Source organism: Lynx rufus, unplaced genomic scaffold, assembly GCF_022079265.1.
Source record: "Lynx rufus isolate CCGP_SWC_20201006 ecotype Redwood Valley unplaced genomic scaffold, mLynRuf1.p SCAF_5, whole genome shotgun sequence".
NCBI lineage: Eukaryota > Metazoa > Chordata > Mammalia > Carnivora > Felidae > Lynx > Lynx rufus.
The window spans coordinates 50944470-50964707 of NW_025814867.1; the positions used below are offsets into that span (position 1 = coordinate 50944470).

Below are 20238 nucleotides of genomic sequence, written 5' to 3' on the forward strand. Positions count from 1 at the left end.
ACAGCTAGAAAGTGGCAGAGCCAAGGGTTTAGAGCCAGGATTTAAACTCAGTTCCATCTGAATCCAAAACCCTTGCTGATTCTTTCCACAATTCATGGAAGCTTGAGAAATGGAACCAGGGGATTTCTATGGTCCCTTCCAGTGCTATAGTTCTATCTGGGTCCAATATGGATACAGTCATCACTGACTTGACTGTGTTTTACCTTAATCATCCTTCTGGCCTCAGTCACATTAAAATGATAATCTGTGACTACAGAACTTTCTGGGGTCTCATCAAGAAAAGATCATTTAAAAACTCAACATTTCTATTTTATATCTCCTCTGAGCTTTCAGTAGACCTCAGTCTGAAGGGCTCAAAATCTTTTTATTTTTTTCTTATAGGGTTTCTGGCAAGGACTGGGTTTATAATACAAAGGTACAGAACACTAAATACTAAATAAGCTTTAGTATTTCTGAAAACTGTCAGAATATATTGTTTTAACTTCTCTACTCATTTTAAAAGCTTAGAAGGTCTTAGAAGATCTAGAAATATTTGACCCAAGGTCATTTTTTTTTCTGGGTTAAGTTCTGAGTCAGATTCTTTTTAAATATTAGAATTAAAAAATTCAATTAATGAAACAATTAATATTAGAATTAAAAATTGTTTAATTAAAGTCTGAAAGTAAGCTTAATTTCCTTTTCTTAAGGTCAAATGGTTTTAAATGTGTGGTAAATACTATTTTCTAGCTTGAAGCTGAACTTGCCAAGGAAAGAGCCCAGCATTTAGTTGAGTTTGAGGAGCAAGCTCTGCTTTTTAAAGCAGAAGCTAAACTGGAACTTGATATTGAAAAGAAAAAACATCAAGAAATAATCTATAAATATAAGAAAGAACAAGAGGAACTAAAAATGAAGGTCTGTCATTATGATGTTCATTATTATCTAATGGGTTTCAAACTATAGATGTTGGTTATTTCCTTGTAAGAACACTGTACAATATTTATAACTCAAGTAGCTTTCCTCATAGTCACTGTGCCTTGGTTTTAGCTACATGGGTAGAATGGTTTGGCTATTTTCCAGAATAAGTAGCTGAAATAAATCATATCAGCATACAATAAACTTATTTTTTAGGCAGCATAAATTTATAACTAATAATTAGCATGACTAAATATTCCAACACTTCAAATATCCAACATTAAATGATAAGGAGATGTTTTACGTAATTAATATTTTCCCAACAACTAAAGCCTATCTCCTTTAATTGCAAATATTTTCAATTCTAGACATTTTGAATGAAGGGAAATATTTAAAAATGTAATCTACCTCCATAATTTCTGAAACAGTGTGTGCTAAACATAATTTTTTTGAAGATTTTATTTTTAAGTAACCTCTACACCTAGTGTGGTGCTTAAACTCATAATCTCACATCAAGACTCACATCTTTTCTGACTGAGCCAGTCAGGTGCCCCCTAAACATAATTTAAGGTTTTGTTAAGGTTGTCCTGTCATTATAAGACCTGAGCACCATATATATATATACATGTGTTTGTGTATATACGTATGTGTTCGTGTGTATGTATATGTGTGTATATATTAACCAAGACCCAGTGGGGAAACCATACTTTGAATAAACTCATTAACAGTCTGTGTAAATTAGGCATCAAATGAGACTTAATGGCCTCTACTTCAGTGAACAGGAGATATGGTACAGCCTTTTCAAGAGCGCTGTGAACAATAGGCAGGGCCAGCTACGTGAGTATATGACAAGTCCAGTGTCACAGGGCCCACACTCAGAAATGCCTCATACCTCTTGGGTTTAATGCTCTCCAAATGTTGTCTTGAAACTCTTAATAACTTTATCTTTGAATTTGTGTTTTGTAAGTGAAATCCTGTTGGGACAATGGTACACTTGAGAGATTCCAAGCTGATAGCTGAAAGCTTAGAATCTCAGCTCACCCAAGTTTCTACCTCTCCTATACTAGTTTTCTTCCAGAAGAAGCCTATTAAGGCAGGCCCCAACTTGCCAAGAGTTATAGTTTTTTATTTTTTTATTTATTTATTTTTTCAATGTTTATTTATTTTTGGGACAGAGAGAGACAGAGCATGAACGGGGGAGGGGCAGAGGGAGAGGGAGACACAGAATCGGAAACAGGCTCCAGGCTCCGAGCCATCAGCCCAGAGCCTGACGCGGGGCTCGAACTCACGGACTGCGAGATCGTGACCTGGCTGAAGTTGGATGCTTAACCGACTGCGCCACCCAGGCGCCCCAGTTATAGTTTTTTAAAAGAATTCATAAATCCAGATTTTCTAATTGAATTCTCTTGATTTGTAAATGCTGACTCCTGTTTTGAAAAAATCAAAACATATTTGTGGCTTTGTGAGTCTCCTGTCCCAAAGATAACCTGCTCTTTTTCAGTGTCAGCTCTCCTTTGGATGATGGAAATGACTGCTCAGACCTAGCAATGATCCTCTTCCTTCCTGGATTAATTGAATATAATGGAATATTAATTTAATTTTTCAAGTTACTAAGTGTGAATAGATTTCTTGCAAAAGTTATTCTTAATGTAAATTTAACATTTGAAACAAATTTTGGATGCATTACTCGTAAATAATAGTTCACAGAATCCTTGGAACTTTGGTCTATGAATGTTTTCCAGATTCTTCATGGACTGGTTTCTTGTTGTACTAGTATTTATAATGTGACAATATCTGTAGCACAAATAATAAGGATATGTTTCATCAGAAGCAACTTTGCTCTTCCTGGTTTGTTTTCTGTTCTTTGTTTTTTAAGGAGAAAGAAAACAAGCAGTCTTTTCCCTTCTAAAGACTTTCATGACTCTAAGGAAAAGCTCCTCATCTTCTCTCTTTATCTCTCATTCTCTCTTCTCTTTATCTAGAAGTACCACCTGAGAGATAGTATATTTGCAAAGTATTCTGGTATTCTCTAGAACTGTACAATCTAATATGTTAGCCATATGTGGCTACTTAAATTTCAAGTAATTAAAATTTAAATTTAAAGTTCAGTTCCTCAACCACATTAGCCACATTCTAAATGCTCACTAGCCAGTACTGGCAAGCCAGAGCCTTTTTGTTGGCCTCTTTTCCCAACTCAGCAATTGGTTATGTCACCTTGGTACCTTGGAATTGGCCGTGGTGAGAGTATTTACACCCAGTCCACACGGAGTCTACATGGAGACTAGATACAAATCTGGCTTTTTGTGTGTGTGTGCATCAGTTGCTAAACATTTACTGACATACTACTGTCAGTAGGTACAGGTGGCTAGTGGCTACCATATTGGACATCACAGACTATTTCTGTCATCACAGAGAGTTCTACTGGGCAGTGCTGATCTAGAGGTATAGTACCTGAGGGCATCTCCAGTCATCATATATAAGAAAGAAAAAATATATGTCAAAACAAAACTTACTATAATTATAGCATGAATAGAATATAACTGTGGTGCTCCTCTATGTGCATCCCCAAACATCAGGCATTTCTAGGTCCCAAAGCCACCCCACGCTGAATCCAGACAGGTACGTGGATCAAGACTTGAGCTGTCCTTGGTAGCTCAATCCGGACACAAAGATTTATATATTTCCAAGGATGCCCAAGTGATTAATGCAATTCCATTTAAGGTGGTAAAAATAGGTTTTAGTCTTAACTTTTAAAAAGAAAATTTTGGAGGCCTACATAGTGTCATAGGATTTGTTTTCATTTGATAAGAAGAGCACACTGATTGTTTAGAATAAACCTCCTAAAGCCATAAGGACTCTTTGGTTGCCTAGAGATATTGCCTACAAACTAATACAAGATTTATCTTACAGATATCTGATTTAATCGCAAGTGCTACTAGAGATCTAAAGCTGGAAGTGGCCACCCTTGAAGAAAAACTCCATGAATCTTGTATCCGACATACTGAAGATTCTGAATCAAAGGAGAAAGAAATTGAAAACCTTAAAAATTTGGTTGCAGAATTTGAAGCCCGCCTGAAGAAAGAAACTGACAGTAACGATTCCATTTCAGAGGACTTGAGGAAGGAAATGAAGCTGAAGTCAGATGAGCTAGATAGAGTAATGCTGGCACAAACACAACTGATGCAGCAGTTTAACCAGTCCCAGGAACAGGTAGGAAGCAGACGATGGTGCCGCTGTGATTAGTGAAAGAGCACACACTCTTTCAAAAAGTAAACAAACAAACAAACATCAAAGGTAGCTTGGTGTCATGCAGTTGAGGACTGTTAGTCAGGAACCTGGAATTACATCCTGGCTGTGTCCTTAACTAGGCAGTCACTTAACCTCTCTTCACCTGGCTTCCTTTTCTGTAAAATGAAATTCACTGAACTACAAGATCTCTATGGTTTCCTCAGCACCCAGTTCTACTGTGTTGCAAAAACCATTTAAAACTTCTAAGACTAGAAATCTTTGCGTATTTATGTCTTACTGGTTTTGACATTCAGTCTTTGCCAAAGAAACTTTTAGAGCACTTGCTGCTTACGTTCAAAAAATAATTTGGACAATATATTCTGAAAGTAATTTCTCTTTAGGGCTTTATCTTTCTGTCAACCTAAACTATAGCATAATGTACATGAGTTGGTCTTCTTTCTTATGTATGCATGATTATTTCAGCAATATTTTTGTTTAAACTGGAATAGAATTATTTTGATTTGAAATTGTTTTCTAATGAATTCTTATTTCAGAACTGCTAAGCAGTTGAGGTCACACAGCATGGCAGAGCCAAGATTCTATTTGAATCTCCATGATATGATGTTTCCTGTTTCAGGAAACCTGAGTTCTAGTGATTCTGCTTCTAAGTTTCAAAGTGACCCTCAGGCTTAGCACTCAACATCGCCAGGCTTCATTTCCTTCCTTCCCTCCTTCGTTCGTTTTCTTTCTTTCTTTCTTTCTTTCTTTCTTTCTTTCTTTCTTTCTTTCTTTCAAAATACCAATAAACATGCTACTTGCTTCTCCAGATGTTTAGGGAGTCAGCTGATTGAGCATCTCCTGCCAACACACAATAGCATAGCCTCCCTCATCAAGGTTGCTGCTTCCACCAGTCCTGGCATGAGTGGGAAAGGATAGCACACATGGACTTGGTTCTGCTGGAGAAACCCAAAGGAGAGAGGCGATACAGAGTTGCTTCAAATGAGACAGCAGTGTTGAAGTTCTAAAGGAGGGTCAACTGGTTAAAGGAAAGAGAGATCAAGGCAGTTAGACTGGCAGGTTTTCTAACTCTTAAATATCCAAAGACATAGCAATATGGAAACTGAGGAGTAACCTATACACTAGGACATGTAAAAAAAAATAGAAGTGTTGAATCCAATAAATATATATTGAGCATCTATCCAGGGGCCAGGTGCTAGGCCCTATATATGCAATTAGGAATAAGGCTGACAGCTGCCATTACCTGCTCTCAAAGAAAAATTTAAAGAAAATCTTTTTTTTTTAATATATGAAGTTTATTGTCAAATTGGTTTCCATACAACACCCAGTGCTCATCCCAAAAGGTGCCCTCCTCAATACCCATCACCCACCCTCCCTTCCCTCCCTCCCCCCATCAACCCTCAGTTTGTTCTCAGTTTTTAAGAGTCTCTTATGCTTTGGCTCTCTTCCACTCTAACCTCTTTCTTTTTTTCCTTCCCCTCCCCCATGGGTTTCTGTTAAGTTTCTCAGGATCCACATAAGAGTGAAACCATATGGTATCTGTCTTTCTCTGTATGGCTTATTTCACTTAGCATCACACTCTCCAGTTCCATCCATGTTGCTACAAAGGGCCATATTTCATTCTTTCTCATTGCCACATAGTACTCCATTGTGTATATAAACCACAATTTTTTTATCCATTCATCAGTTGATGGACATTTAGGCTCTTTCCATAATTTGGCAATTGTTGAGAGTGCTGCTATAAACATTGGGGTACAAGTGCCCCTATGCATCAGTACTCCTGTATCCCTTGGGTAAATTCCTAGCAGTTCTATTGCTGGGTCATAGGGTAGGTCTATTTTTAATTTTCTGAGGAACCTCCACACTGCTTTCCAGAGTGGCTGCACCAATTTGCATTCCTACCAACAGTGCAAGAGGGTTCCCGTTTCTCCACATCCTCTCCAGCATCTGTAATCTCCTGATTTGTTCATTTTGGCCACTCTGACTGGCATGAGGTGATATCTGAGTGTGGTTTTGATTTGTATTTCCCTGATGAGGAGCGACATTGAGCATCTTTTCATGTGCCTGTTGGCCATCCGGATGTCTTCTTTAGGGAAGTGTCTATTCATGTTTTCTGCCCATTTCTTCACTGGGTTATTTGTTTTTCTGGTGTGGAGTTTGGTGAGCTCTTTATAGATTTTAGATACTAGCCCTTTGTCTGATATGTCATTTGCAAATATCTTTTCCCATTCCGTTGGTTGCCTTTTAGTTTTGTTGGTTGTTTCCTTGGCTGTGCAGAAGCTTTTTATCTTCATAAGGTCCCAGTAGTTCATTTTTGCTTTTAATTCCCTTGCCTTTGGGGATGTGTCAAGTAAGAAATTGCTGCGGCTGAGGTCAGAGAGGTCTTTTCCTGCTTTCTCCTCTAGGGTTTTGATGGTTTCCTGTCTCACATTCAGGTCCTTTATCCATTTTGAGTTTATTTTTGTGAATGGTGTGAGAAAGTGGTCTAGTTTCAATCTTCTGCATGTTGCTGTCCAGTTCTCCCAGCACCATTTGTTAAAGAGACTGTCTTTTTTCCATTGGATATTCTTTCCTGCTTTGTCAAAGATTAGTTGGCCATACGTTTGTGGGTCTAGTTCTGGGGTTTCTATTCTATTCCATTGGCCTATGTGTCTGTTTTTGTGCCAAAAGAAAATCTTATATGAGTAATTACATTGACATCCAGAGGAAAGAATGACCTAAACAGAAACTTATATATGTTTTGTTTTTGTTTTTGTTTTTGTTTTTGTTTTATTTTTGAGACAGAGAGAGACAGAGCATGAGCAGGGGAGGGGCAGAGAGAGAGGGAGACAAAGAATCCAAAGCAAGCTCCAGGCTCTGAGCTGTCAGCACAGAGCCCGACGTGGGGCTAGAACTCATGGAGTGTGAGATCATGACCTGAGCTGAAGTCGGACGCTCAACCGACTGAGCCACCCAGGCGCCCCTAAACAGAAACTTATATAAAAAGCATAGACTGAAATCTTTAAAAATTGGCTTTAAGGGCCTATTCGTTATCCCTTGTTGAACAATCCACTATTCTCAAATTCAGTGTTCTCAAACAACAAGCATTTACTATCTCACAGTTTCTGTGGGCCAGGGCTCTGAATTTGACTTAGCTAGGTACTTTTGGCTTATGACCTCTTGTGAGGTTGGTGTCAGGGAGTCAGGCATACAGTTTTGTCTAAAGGCTCAACTAGAGGAAGATTTGTTTCAGACTCACTTTGTGGTTGTTAGCAGGAGTTATTTTATTATGGCTGTTGGGCTGAGAGCCTTAGCACCTTGCTGGCTGTTGGTCGGAGGACTCCCTTAGTTCCTTACAACAAGGACTTCTACGTAGAACAACAACAGCTGGGTTGGCTCAGAGCACCAAGTGAGGAAGAATGAGAGTGCAAGAGAGGTGTCTAAGAGAGAAGCTACAGTCTTTGTAACATAATCTCAGAAGTGACATCCCATTGCTTCTGCTAAATTCTATTCATTATAAATGAGTCAGTAAGTCCAGCTCACATTCAAAGCAAAGAGATTGCACAAGGATGTGAATAAGCAAGAGGGCGGGGATAACTGGGGGCCATCCTAGAGGCTGCCAGTCTCAGGGCCAGGCCACTAGAGGTAATTTTGGCAAGAGACCCTAGATTAAAAGTGAGGAATGAATTTCTTTTTCAGCCAAAGGAGCTACATGTGGAGCTCTTTCTGCTCAGTAGTTGTAAAAGGAAACTACTTAGAGATGAAGTTTTATTTTTTCTTTAATGTAGACTTTTGAGATATACAAAACACTGGGTTGGCACTTAAATGATCATTGATCAGTACTGGGGAATAGAAAAGGATCATTCCAAAAGTAAAGTTACCTAAGGGCATGCCTAGGGACAGACTTCCTTTAGCTGGGGTGGAAGGAGGGGAGGTAGATTAGATTTTCCTCTCGAAGTTAAATAATTGACACTGAACTATAAGAATAAATAATTAAGGCTGCTTCTCTGGTTAAGCATACCAAAATCCAGAATATTCCTATAAAAATAGGGAATGAGACAATAAAAGGGGTAGGATTTATGAGCCAGAAAGAATAGGGGCTGTAGCTTATACAGTGAAAAACACTATTATTTTGATCACACATTTCAGATACTTGAAATTTGTCAGGTTCTGGAGAAAAAAGGACAAAGTGAAGGACAAATTGTCATTAGAATGAAGATAAATTTTTGGTCTAATAAAGAAGCTAATTAAAGACAGGAAAGCCCTGCTCTCTTTCAAGAGGCCAGAGAATGGGTGGACTTTGTTTTTAATTGTATGAAGAATGTTCTCAAGGATAGGAGGAAAGCCAGAGCCTCTAAAGGGCAAATGGGCATTCCTGCATGGAGCCGGATTATTGGAGAGCATCCACAGGAACACCAGGATCAAGAAGGTTTAGCAACAAAAGATGCAGGTGAAAGGGGAGAAAATGGAAAGTAGAGCTGTATGGGAAATGTGAATGTTGAAAGGGGGCCCATGAAAATCCTTCATAGGGAAAAGACACGCCTAAAAAAAGGGAATATTTTTTTAAAAGAAGAAAGAATTCAGAAAGAAATATAATATGTTAGGGAATAGAACATCATTTAAAAACAGATTAAAATAGTCACATGCTTCTTGCTGCCAGTTTTCCTTCCTACTAGCTTCATGTGAGTCCTGTCGAGACAGTGTGGCCCAGCCGCACTGACAGAGAATTACGTGTTGTAATTCAGTAATTCAGAGGAAGAATGTGGTAAATCCAAAAGGAACCCAAAACAAAAACAGAAAGGAACTACCAGAGGAAGTTCAATATTTTTGTTGTCTTAAGATTACCAGTAAGGAAAACAATGGGACAGAAATTTTAAAATATCAGTTTCTGTAGCCATCTAATGAAGATGAAAGACATTCAAAAAGAAAAAACAATGCTCTTGGGGCACCTGGGTGGCTCAGAGGGTTGAGCGTCTGACTTTGGCCCAGGTCATAATCTCACATTTTGTGAATTTGAGCCTCGCGTTGGCTCTGTACTGTCAGCTCAGAGCCTGGAGCGTGCTTTGGATTCTGTGTCTGCCTCTCTGCCCCTCTCCTGCTTGCACTCTGTCTCTCTCTCTCTCTCTGTCTCAAAAATAAATAAAAACAGTAAAAAATAATAATAATAATAATGCTCTTGATTAAATATGGAGAATTGAATACATATGTTTATCTATGTAATCCCAAAACATCACTAAAATTACAGTAAATTAATAAAAAGTGAATATATCCATAAGGAAAAGAGAACAGGAGAGGAAGGAGTTGACACTAGATGAAAGAGACATTGATCAAATTTTGAAAATTGAGAAAGCAGTGTTGAGAGGTAATTAGTAGACTGTAGGATATTGAAACCTGATGCCTGTGGGGATTGGGGAAGTGAGGTGGAACCCTAAAAGGAGCAAATCCAATTATGTGACACAATGCTGGAAAGACTCAGTGATTGGAGACACCAGATACTTCTGAAAGAGGGAGAGGAGTGGATCTGAAAACAGGATTGTTTGAATAATTGCGAAAGGAACAGACAGATCCTCGGATGCCCTCACTAACCCCTAAGCAACCTCACCCACCATCCTGGCAGTATACCAAAGGTTTATACTCTAGAAAAACCTGAATGTAAGAGGCTTTGGACCTGAGGATACAGAAGAGCAGATTGTGGGATAAGGCTAGAATGAAAGTCTGTACCTCAGAGTGAGACCTCTTGAACCACTTTACCCACTTACTTCCCAGAATAGACAACTAGGTTTATATATCAACAGCTAGGAAATTGGAAGAATCTTCTCTGGAGAAATGCAGGAAGAGAAAAGAGAAGAGAAGAGGAGAGGAGAGGAGAGGAGAGGAGAGGAGAGGAGAGGAGAGGAGAGGGGAATGGGAGGGGAGGGGAGGGGAGGGGAAGGGAGGAGAGAGAGGAGGAGAGGAGAGGAAAAAGATCTATGGATATTGACAATTGGGGTCTCCCAGTGAAATGGCAATAGTCATGTCTAATCTACCCATTAAGAAGTATACCAGTCATTAAGCCCTCACCTAGACACACAGAGCTTCCAGTAACATTTAGGAGACTCCTTTTTAAACGTCAACAGCCAAAGATCATCAAATGTTTTAGAAACACCTCAAATACGAGACAGAAACTAGGATCAAAGTAAAACTCAGAAGGAAAAAAAAAGCAACTCAGAAGAAAAAGATACAAAATAATGCATGCAGGGAGCTTCAAAAAAGAGTACAATTAATGTCCTGAGAGAGAAAAGAAAAGATATTGCATCCATGGAACATAAGCAGAGGCTATGAATAAAGAACAAGAATAAATATTAAAATATAAGAACTGCAGTAAAAAATTCAATATTTGGGTTAGATGATAAAGATGAATAAATCTCCCAGAAAGTAGAAGAGAAAAACAAAGAGATGGAGAGAAGAAAAGAAAATTAGAGGAGTTCTGGAGAGAACAGAGAAAGTGGAGGAAAGATTAGAGCAGAAACTAATCAAGAACATTTCTAAGTACTGAAGGACATACACTTCTATATTGGAAGAAGGGTCCACTCAGCATAATGAATGGTAAAGCCATTCCACCAAAGCATTTCATCATGAAATATCTATACCTTAAGGATAAACATAAGTTCTTAGGAAGTTTTCAGGTCAGAGAGGGAGAAAGGATGAAATCTGAGAATTACAGCAGGGCAACAGATTTAGAGAACAACCAGGCTGGATTCAGCAGAATGGAGGGTTTTTAGAAGTATGTCTCCAATATAAGAGAAGCTGATAGATTACATGGAGTGTTCGAACATGCTGAAAGGATATTTACACTTATATAAGTAGATTTGGTGAAAAATAAGTAAACCCAGAAACCTAAGCAGATAAATAGTGGGACAATAATTAACTGTGAAAGGAAGCCATGCCAGAAAGGAAATGTAATCATAGTACACTGCATGGCTCAGGTCTACATAATATTATATACTATAATCATATAAAGCAAAATAAAAATTGTGATGGAAATTGGGAAGATTTTTCAACAAAATTGTGATAGAAATTTCTCCCAGGGAACAGGAATATCTGCTCATGGGAAAAAGAGAAACACCTGCTAGGAGTTGGAATGGGAAGCTGAATCCTCATCTTCTATCCTATGAAGCCATTAGATAATGACTTCAAAATTGAAAAACCATGAGATAACTGCATGATGTTATTACATAGAAATATGGAAATAAATATCGCAAGAAACAGCTTAAAAACCTGAAAATAGTTATTCCCTGGAGATAGAACTTGGAGTGTGAAGGAGTGCTTTTTTTTTTTTTCATCTCAAGCAGGCTCCATGCTTATAGCAGAGCCCAATGTGGGGCTAATATTTTTCAAATGTAAAATCTATTTAAGAAAAAAAAAAAGAAAACCCATTTATTTAGGAAAGCTTACTAATAAATCTGGCAAGGATGGATTTGTGTGAAGTCAAAGATTAAATTTGAGGAAGATATGGTGTTTGCAAAGAGCTTTCTTTTTTTTTTTTTTTGGCAGGAGGGATTTGCTTAGTTTTAGGATATGCATTTTGTAAAAATTTTTCATTTTTTATTTTTGAGAGAGAGAGCACAAGCAGAAGAAGGGCAGAGAGAAAAGGAGACACAGAATCCAAAGCAGGCTCCAGGCTCTGAGCTGTTAGCACAGAGCCCGATGCGGGGCTTGAACCCACAAACCATGAGATCATGACCTGAGCCAAAGTCAGTCACTTAACCCACTGAGCCACTCCAAGGATATGCATTTTCTATATTTACATATTTAATTGATATAGATAAAATGGCACACATTTGTCTGGTAATTCCATTTATGAGAAAACAAAGCACTGGTTAGTAAATTAAGTTAGTTAATTAGTGGAACCACTTAGTTCTCAATTTAGGGACCAAATAAAATTAGAACATATGAATCTCTTCTCTAACCTCTGGCTGCACAGGGAGCAGAGAGAGAACTGGGAAAGCTTTTAGTGACCATGGGCTACTCCTAGGGTTGGTTGGCAGGGAGGATGGGTGAACAAACAACCTGAGAACCTTAACCATGAGGCATGGGGCAGACAGGAGTGAGGCAGTCAGACTGAGAGGCTTCAGCAGTGCAGAGGGAGAGCTAAGCAAGACCGCCTTTTACATGTTGGAGACAGTTTGCCCGGATGCAGAGTATAGATGCCAGAAAATTGACAGAATGAGAAAAAATAGGGAGAAATTGTTTCCATTGTATTTAATTAATACTAATTAAATCTTAGATTATTGACTTAGACAATTGAATCCTGAACACTGTGCCTTCAAGGGCTCTTCCTCCCCATTCTGAAAATCTGCTCTTGAGGCATATTAGTCCTCGGGGTTGTTTATATTTCCCCATTTCTACTTCTGTTTCAATATATCTGCAGTAGTTATTTCACAGTGTCCATTAAGTCTGTGAGCACAGAAATACAATTTTAGAACAGCCTGCCTACCATCCATCTTACTTCTTTCCTGGAAATCTATTCAGGTTCTCATTCCTGTCTTATCAAAGGGCCATCTCTTCTGTTTTTCTGCAGTGTTTTGGGCTGATCAGATTAGTTGAACAGAAGCCATAAATGGAAGTTTGGGCACATCCTTTGCTAGCTCCTACTCATCTTTCTGGTTTCCACACCTTTTCCAGTTTCCCTTTGCCTTGGCTCCCCACCCAGTTGTCCAGTCATCTACTCACCCTGGGATATATCTCGTGTGGGTGGGTAGAAACTATAATCTGATCATTCCATGACTGGTTCAGACCTCATTGGACGTAAAGCATAAAAAAGACAGCCATCTGTGGTTATTCTTCACTGAGGACTTGCTTTCCTGGCATGTTCCCCCCAAATTGCCAAATTCAAGTGATTGCCATCACAAATGGGATTTTCATCTTCAGAATGATCAGGTTACCCAGCAAAGCCTTCTCCTGCTTCTTCCACTGTCTTTGGAATTGAAAACAATCCAGCTGTCTCTAAGGGAAAAAAATGAAAACAAACACAAAAATAAACTACTTTTACATTGTAAAGAGTGGGGGAAATTGGCCATTTTTTTAATATTAGAAATTTCAAACAGATGGAAAGCTAATTTATATTTTCATTTTGACATTTACTTACCCAGTGGGAGTGTGATTAAGCCATATTTTAAGCCCAAAGTGGCCTTCATCTGAAAATGTTATAGACATATTCTACTGGTAATGCTCTTCACCATCAACAGAACTTTAGGACCCAGAAACACTAATTCTCCTGTGCCCAGACCACCCTAATCAAGGGGTGCAGGGGATAGGAACCTCCTCTGTGAAAATGTTGGTCTCTTATGATCCTCCCTGTTTCCTTTCTTGCCCCACTTGGGGCCATTTTCCATAGAGCTGGCAAAGGGATCTTCCTTCAATGCAAATTTGACCATGCCAGCCCCATGCTTGAAATAAACCTTTCAACGACTCCATATGACCCTCATAATTAAGTTAAAACTCTAATATTTAGCATGTTATTTATAGTCATCTTCGATCAGACCCTGCTCACTCTTCCCTGCCTGTTCATTCTGCATCCAAGTCATACTAAGCCATGTGTCATCCCAAGATGTGCCTCTCCCACTGTCACTACCAGCCATTTGCACTTGCTGCCCATTTGGCCTGGAAAACCCCACTGCCCCTTCTTTACCATTTTACCATGCTAAAATATGACCAAAGATAATTTTACCTGAAACGTTTAGAATGCTAAGGCTTCACTGATTAGTCTCATGTTTGCCCAGGATTTTCAATCTTACTGAATTTCCGTCTTACACATTTTCCTATGTTGTTCAGTGAAAACACACATTAAAATTCTTCCAAAAAAAACAACCTTCAAAAAAAAAAACAGCCCCAAAAGATAGATATTTTGCCTAAATCACTGAAAGCAATCTAATCACAAGTGAGTGATTCTTTTCCACACATGATGGAATTTTCCCTTACTGGCTCTGGCCACATCCATGTGTGCTCTTGTCATGCCCTGTCACACACACCCCACCCTCGAAATAGCAATCCTCTAAACTTGATGTGTTCTATTTCCATTTTGATACTCCATGGTTGAATAAATTATAACATCTGAATTGCCTGTTGTACAAAACTGAGTTATAATCTCAATTTTAAAACAGGAGGTAATGGTAGCAGAGGATATGCAGATATTGTGAGATTCACCTGAGATTTCACAGTGTTTATGGCAAATACAAAAATAGAAGTCCTAATTCTGGAGCCTGTTTTCAGTTCAGAGGTCCTCCTGATTTGAAATAACAGAAGAAAGAGAAATAGTCCTTTGTACTGGAAGCTAATAGCTTGAAAAAGGATGAGTTCCAGAGCAGTGGGCCCCAGACCAAGATGATCAGCAGCCCTTCCAAAGTCCAGTCTGGAGTTGGCCGGCACTTTGTTCCCATTATACTTGCTATGGGGACATCTTTGAGTTCACTCCACCTTTTCATTTCCTCCTTTAGTGCAATGTCACTTGCCTAAAATAGCTTTTAGGTGACTTGCTTTACGGATGTTTTCCATAGAACACCACTCCTTTCCTTTCAGACGTGAATTTAATTTTAGTGAATGGATTGAATTTTATTTTTATTTTAATGAGAGCCCTTGTCATCACATCACCCATTACGTTATCCTTCCATATTGGTGCACCTGTTATTCATGTCAGCAATTTATTGACCTCATCAGTTAACTGCTATCCATTCTTTTCTTTTATATATTCAAATAAACTTAACTCTTTCTCATAACTTTCTTAATCAAGGGAATTTTTTATACTAAGTAATTGAAAGCCCCTTGAATCTAATCACTTCAACATATTTTGCCAGCTAACTCTATTAATAGGAAATAATGCATTGATGGTGTGCCACTTAAAGTTTAGATTAAGTTTAGAAAAGTTGGGCAAAGATAGATGAAGTGTCTTATTTTTTTTTAATTGCTTCTGTGTCCAGAAACAAAGCGGTCCCTGCATGCTTGATATAATTAGACAATTCATTTCGGCATGGGCAGCTGGGAGCAGGACCTACCACTTCAGGGCTGGGCTGCTTTCAGCAGGTCAAATAAGCAGTAGGGCTTCACGGTTTTTCTTTGTCAGAACAGGAGATGAGATGACATCTAACAGAGCAACTTACTAATATTCTTCCCTGGCCCTTCCTCTCTTGCCTTTTCAACAAGTATTTCAGGTAGGATTAATGAAAACCAGATGATAAAGCCACAAACACCATCCTTGGTCTCCAGTTTCTCAAAACAAAAACAAAAACAATAACAAAAAAACAAAAGCACCTAACTAGAAGCAAGTACTTAACCCTCATTATTTAAAAAAATATATATGCTTATATGGACCCATATGTATGTTAATAATATATGAAAGTGATGAAGCTTTGTTTGACCCAGACGTGCTGCTGATTTTATAGAAAATTACAGAACAACTGTCAATCTGGAATTGTGCCATATTCTTCAATTCTGACCAAATTTGGAGTTGAATAGAGTTCTGATCATAATTACAAGAAACTCAAATACAGGAAGATGCTACTTTCTCTGATGCTTTGTTACTTAGTTCCACTGACAGCAGATTATTCAGGAAAAGCCTTGGGAAGACACTTCCCACTGACAGATTTGGCAATGCCTTGGGTAGTTTTACAAACTAACCTGATGGAAATTCATTTTCAGTCGGAGAATCCTATAGCACAATCATTTTATTTTATTTTATTTTATTTTATTTTATTTTATTTTATTTTATTTTGTTTTGTTTTATTTTATTTTATTTTATTTTATTTTATTTTATTTTATTTTATTTTATTTTATTTTATTTTATTTCAATATATGAAGTTTATTGTCAAATTGGTTTCCATACAACACCCAGTGCTCATCCCAAAAGGTGCCCTCCTCAATACCCATCACCCACCCCCCATCAACCCTCAGTTTGTTCTAAGTTTTTAAGAGTCTCTTATGCTTTGGCTCTCTTCCACTCTAACCTCTTTTTTTCCTTCCCCTCCCCCATGGGTTTCTGTTAAGTTTCTCAGGATCCACATAAGAGTGAAACCATATGGTATCTGTCTTTCTCTGTATGGCTTATTTCACTTAGCATCACACTCTCCAGTTCCATCCACGTTGCTACAAAGGGCCACATTTCATTCTTTCTCATTGCCACATAGTACTCCATTGTGTATATAAACCACAATTTTTTTATCCATTCATCAGTTGATGGACATTTAGGCTCTTTCCATAATTTGGCAATTGTTGAGAGTGCTGCTATAAACATTGGGGTACAAGTCCCCCTATACATCAGTACTCAGGTATCCCTTGGGTAAATTCCTAGCAGTGCTATTGCTGGGTCTAGCACAATCATTTTAATTGTTTCCTTATTTGTTTACTACTTTGAATTGTTTGCTTTTCAACCTCTTTTTTGACATTCTACAGACATGTCAGGAGGTTAGAAAGATCCAAGAGCTAATTCTTACCATGGACCTTGAAATAATTTGGATGAATTCCATAGACGAAAGATGAGTAACTTCTTTAACTAAAACTATAGTCTCGGAATTTGAAGGGACCTTAGTGATCTCTAGTTCAGTCACCCATTTGAAGTTTAAGTTTGCTCCAGTCCATCCCAGTCAAGTGAGATTTAACCCTTCAGGGTATCCTCCAGACAGCTCTGGCTTTTAAAAAGTTCTTCCTTATCTTCAACTACATAACTTCTACCCTTGGTTCCAAATCCTGTCGGAGACATAAAAAACAGCTCTGCTCAAACTCATGAAGCTGCAAACTTATTGAGGGCAGGTATTGTATCCACTACAGCTTCTGGCGACTTGATACTTGATTGTCAAATGGAGTTAAAAGCAAATAACGTTCTTCTTTATTTTGATATATATCTTACAAAATAACAAACGATCAGTATATTTAAGTCCCGTTGAGAAAGCGTCATATAAAGTAGCTGATTCTATTGTTTAAGCGCTGTACCTGATATGTTTTATTCTTTCAATCTTATAATTCAAGCAATTTTACCTGTCTTGTGTATTGCAGCTTACCTTCGTTATAAACTTAACATACTTGCCCCTGCAGATGTTAACTGTTAGGCATCACATGTGCCAACGAGTTGAAACCCCACTAAAGTAAGCATTAGAAGTTCTGGGTTCCAGTGCCAGCCCCTCACTACCCATCTGAGTGATACTGGCTCTTGGTTCCTATTCTGCAAACTGCAAGGGTTGAACCAAATGTCCTCTCAAAGTTCTTTCCAGCTTCACAAATCATTTGCGTTTTTGACTTGTCTGTCCCATGTGGTAGAGTAGCCACAAAGACAGTCAAAGACGGACCTCTGATTTCCATTTCAGTTCTCCATTTATATTGCCAATTACCATCCAAATGTACAGTTTAAAGCTAGGGATGCTTCTCCCCCCACCTTTTCTCATTTCAGAACACTTTTCTTCAGGAAACAGTGCGCAGGGAGTGTGAAGAACGCTTTGAACTGACAGAGGCTTTGAGCCAAGCCAGAGAACAGCTTCTGGAGCTCAGGAAGCTCAGTGGAAGTTTACCTTTGTCGCGGTGTTCCCTTAACCAGGGCAGCCTAACCTCCTCTGCTGCAGTGGTCAGCAGCCGGGGAGAGAGAAGCCTTGCAAGATTGAACTCTGGAAAAGGAATCAAAATCCCCAGCCTGCATGGAGTGTCAAAACCCACCACTGCCCCAACCTCAGTTCAACCCAAGAGGGTCAGCAGCTCAGGTTTGCCTACTTTCCCCCAGCCCCATCCTCCCAGGGGTCGAGCATCTTCCGTAAATGAGACCAGACAAAGACTGACTGCCATTCTGAGGAGGAGACTAAATCAGCAGTGACTGATCCAGCCAGGAGCAGCTCCAAGCAGGACACTTGGTACTTCCCAGACCAAGTGTAACTGAGGATGACAGAGGTCAAATTATTATCACAGATCAAGAATGCACGGTTATAGATATTTTTAATAGGATAGTTGGAAAAACTAGGAATTGTGAAGCCATATTTTCCAAGAGGCCTTTGAAGTTGCAACAGATAATGAAGTTGGTGGTATTCCAGAGGGCCAATTTCTGTGTGTCTATATTGGATGTTTAGATGTGTTCTCTGAATATTCCCTTTTTGAGATCACAGGTAAAATTTTTCACCCATAGCATCTTTGCTATTTTTTTTTTGCACCTTTACAAGCAGATATATTTCCACCAAAAATAGATTGTGTTGGTTTTGTTGGTTGGTGTTTGTTCATTTGTTTGTTGAGCTGAATAGGTTAAATAGATGTGATTAGTATTACAAATAGAAAATAGAAGTACGTTAGTCCTAAATTTGATAATTTCCAAAATATTTAGTTCAAATATTCACAGAATTCAACATCATCATAGAAACCTTCTCTTTTCATCTTGCAGTTTAATTGGTTAATACAATTTCTTTTTAGGCCAGAAGTAATGATAGGTACCCTTCAAGAAGACAGTCTTTCCTGTGAACCTGGGACCTTCTAGAAAAAGGGACACCAACTCCAATTCAAGGACAAGGGGGTTTACTTTTCAAACTTCAGAGATTATTTTTAAAAACAGTCTGGCTGACCATGTAAATATTACTTGGTAGAGGTAGTTTTTCTACATTGAATGGTTTTTAGTAATCACGATTAGATTTTGATTTGAGCCATTGGGAAAAGAACTAATTCAAGACAGTCTCATAGAGGCACATAGTGCTAATTTGGGGGTTCATGTTTTATTACCTCTTAAAATGGCCTATTGGTTAACATATTTTCTATTTTCATAGTGAAAAATTAAAACCAGAAACCAAACCAGCTATTTTAAGTTATAAAGCTTCAGGCTTCTCCTGTTTCTTAAAACATAAGTCTTTACCTTAAGCTAGTGATTGTCCATCTTTTTTCCCCTTCAAGTTGAACTGCATTTTTTTTTTCCAACACTGACTTTACTTAAATGCTTCATCTGACTGTATCAGGGACATCCAAGCTTTTTAATCCCAGATGAGAATGTTAGTAGCACATGTCAAATATGGCACATAAAACTCTCCTCTGTCTGGCTATTATGTTCATGAGAGAATCCAAAGGTACTTGGAATCCCTCCCATGTGCAAAAAAACAAAGTAAAGCTGCTAAGTAAATTCAAGTTTATCTCTAATCTTTAAAAGGATTAGTCTAATCTACCAATCGTGTGTTTTAACTTCAAAAAAAAAAAAAAATTCCACATTAGGTCTGCCGATTTCCCTGACTAGTTTAAGTGAGCACATCTTGTGTTAAGGCTTAGAATGCTTAGTTTCACTTTACAGAGATCGATGTTCCTTATAATGGCATTTGACAAGAGAACAAAACAATAGAATGGTGGTGCTGGAGTGAACCTTAGAGGTCACCCCAACCATTTCTTTACAAATAAGGAATAGATACCCAAAGAAGTCCGACTTGCTAAAGAGGTACAGCTAGTGACAGAGCTAAAACCAGACCGTTAACCGACCCCAACCACTCCACTCACTTTCCCACTCATCAGAGTTTCCCCAGCCTCCATCAGGACTTTTGTCAGAAGCCCCACATAGTATTTACCTAATATTTTCTTTAAATGCCCTCGCTTTTTAAACTTAAAGTTATGTAAAAAGAAAGCTTGGCCCAAGAAAGAATAATTGTAGAGTAACGAGTTTGATTTGCTAGGTATATTTTTGCTAATACTTGAAAATCAACATGTATCTGTTAAAATTACAAAATGTTGGTTGGTGTACCCCCTAAAATCATCGTGTACAATGACAGTAGTACCCGTGCCACCCTCTGGGAACTACTGGACCAGACCTCGATATTTCTGACCTGGTATTTGGATGTTTAAATTACAAGTACTCGTGACGTGAGGTAGATGGCAGAAGCTAGAGAAAACTTTAATAAAAGCCTACAGGAAAATTCGGGGCAGCGGTTCTTTGCCATCATATGATACACGCTTTTCCACAGTCTCCCAATTTCAGCTCTCTCTTCAGGAACCATGGGGATACATTTTTTTTCCTAAATTATGAACACATTTAAATTTGTAAAGAAGGTCACGTGTAAGCTTTTCTAAAGTGATAAAGACTATCAGTGCAAATCTGGTTTCTTGGTTTGTTGTTATACTCTCACTTTATAATATAACAAGTCATTATGTAAA

General features: G+C 38.4%; 1 protein-coding gene across 1 annotated transcript in view; it reads left to right on the forward strand.

The window, feature by feature from the left end:
- Positions 1-17944, forward strand: part of LEKR1 (leucine, glutamate and lysine rich 1) — a 173923-nt gene extending 155979 nt beyond the window's left edge. The window contains exons 10-12 of the mRNA XM_047100406.1: positions 727-891; positions 3802-4101; positions 17531-17944. Coding sequence (XP_046956362.1) covers positions 727-891; positions 3802-4101; positions 17531-17944 — 879 coding nt within the window. The remainder of the gene's footprint in view (positions 1-726; positions 892-3801; positions 4102-17530) is intronic.
- The last annotated feature ends 2294 nt before the right edge of the window (positions 17945-20238 follow it).